The 1,244-nt window shown below is 56.1% G+C and overlaps 1 protein-coding gene across 1 annotated transcript in view; it reads left to right on the forward strand.

Annotated features, from left to right (window-relative positions):
* Nucleotides 1-533: 533 nt before the first annotated feature.
* TMEM26 (transmembrane protein 26) overlaps nt 534-1,244 on the forward strand; it is a 52,711-nt gene continuing 52,000 nt past the window's right edge. The window contains exon 1 of the mRNA XM_015416346.1: nt 534-737. Coding sequence (XP_015271832.1) covers nt 547-737 — 191 coding nt within the window. The 5' untranslated portion in view covers nt 534-546. The remainder of the gene's footprint in view (nt 738-1,244) is intronic.

The following is a 1,244-nucleotide window of genomic DNA, read 5'->3' on the forward strand; positions in this document are numbered from 1 at the left end:
TAGTTGGGGCATGCACCAGGTTCTCCGGGGGCTCCGTTCTTTGGGGAGAAGGCAGCAGGCTTTTCAAAGAGGAACCCCTTGACTATTCAGGTGGCAAAGACAGAAGCAACCCAGTGTGCACTCCCCCTTCTGCCTAGCAAAGACCAATGTGTGACTTCTGTGTGGAGAAGATAAGCATAACTTTTTTCTTTCTTTCTTTTTTTAAATTCAGGACTGTTCCAGTGACTTTAACCAGTCCAGCTCCAAGCCCTGCTGTCGAAGCCGGCTCTGGCTCTTTCACGGTCTGGTTTTGATTTTTTTTTCCTCCCCCCTCTCCCCCTCCACGAGAGTTTTCAGGAAGTCTGGGGGAGGGACGAGTCCGTTTCTTTTTTGTTATAATGGGCCCCTTTGTGGAGATGGAACAAGGTCTGCCCCTCTGCTGGGCGCGCACGTCTGGCGGCCTCTCCTTCCCCCTCTGCTGCTAACGGGCACCGGGGGAAGGGTGTGTGTGTGTGTGGGGGGGGGGTTGTGTGTGTGTGTGTGTTGGAGGGGGGGAGTCGGTTCAGGATGGAGCTCCTCGTGCTGTTCAACGCCCTGGCGACCCGGCTGCTCTTTGTCCTGCACTCCCTGCTCGGGGTCTGGAGGGTGACCGAAGTGAAGAAAGACCCCAGATATTGGCTGCTGGCTCTGCTGCATCTCCTCCTGTGCTTGGAGACGGCGCTCACGCTCAAGCTGAAGCAAGGCAGAGGCTACAAATGGTAAGCGGTCCTTTTTGGTCTCCCTTTCCCGGGCTCTTCTCTACATCTCTTCCCAGCGGCACCTTGCAGCTGGGGACTCTTCTTGGAGCTTGTGAGCGCCGCGCTTTGCTCCTCTTCTCTGTTGCATTTTTAGGGTTGTCTCCCTCCCTGGCTGCTCGGGCCGGTCCGGTTCCAAGGGAGTCCAATTTCACGCTTTCTCTCTTTCTTTCTCTCTACCTTTTCTTTCCAGAAACTTCGAACCAGGCTGTTGGCAACTCCAGCTTCTCTCGCTTCGGGTTGGGACGCGCGTCGGTGGCGCTTCGCTTTTCCGCACATGCTTATCTGGCTTTCCATGCCGGTAGCTGGGGGAGACGAGATAACGACGGGAGCGCAAACGCGCAGAGGAGCGCACACACGCATACACTTTGTGGATCGTTGCTTGGGGCTGTGTTAGGCTTGGAAGGTCAGAGTTAAATGTGCTAAGGGAGAGGAGAGAATCGCGCTGGCGGTGCTCCACTGCGGAGCAGG

Source organism: Gekko japonicus, unplaced genomic scaffold (genome assembly GCF_001447785.1).
Source record: "Gekko japonicus isolate JY-2015 unplaced genomic scaffold, Gekko_japonicus_V1.1 scaffold966, whole genome shotgun sequence".
Taxonomy (NCBI): Eukaryota; Metazoa; Chordata; class Lepidosauria; order Squamata; family Gekkonidae; genus Gekko; species Gekko japonicus.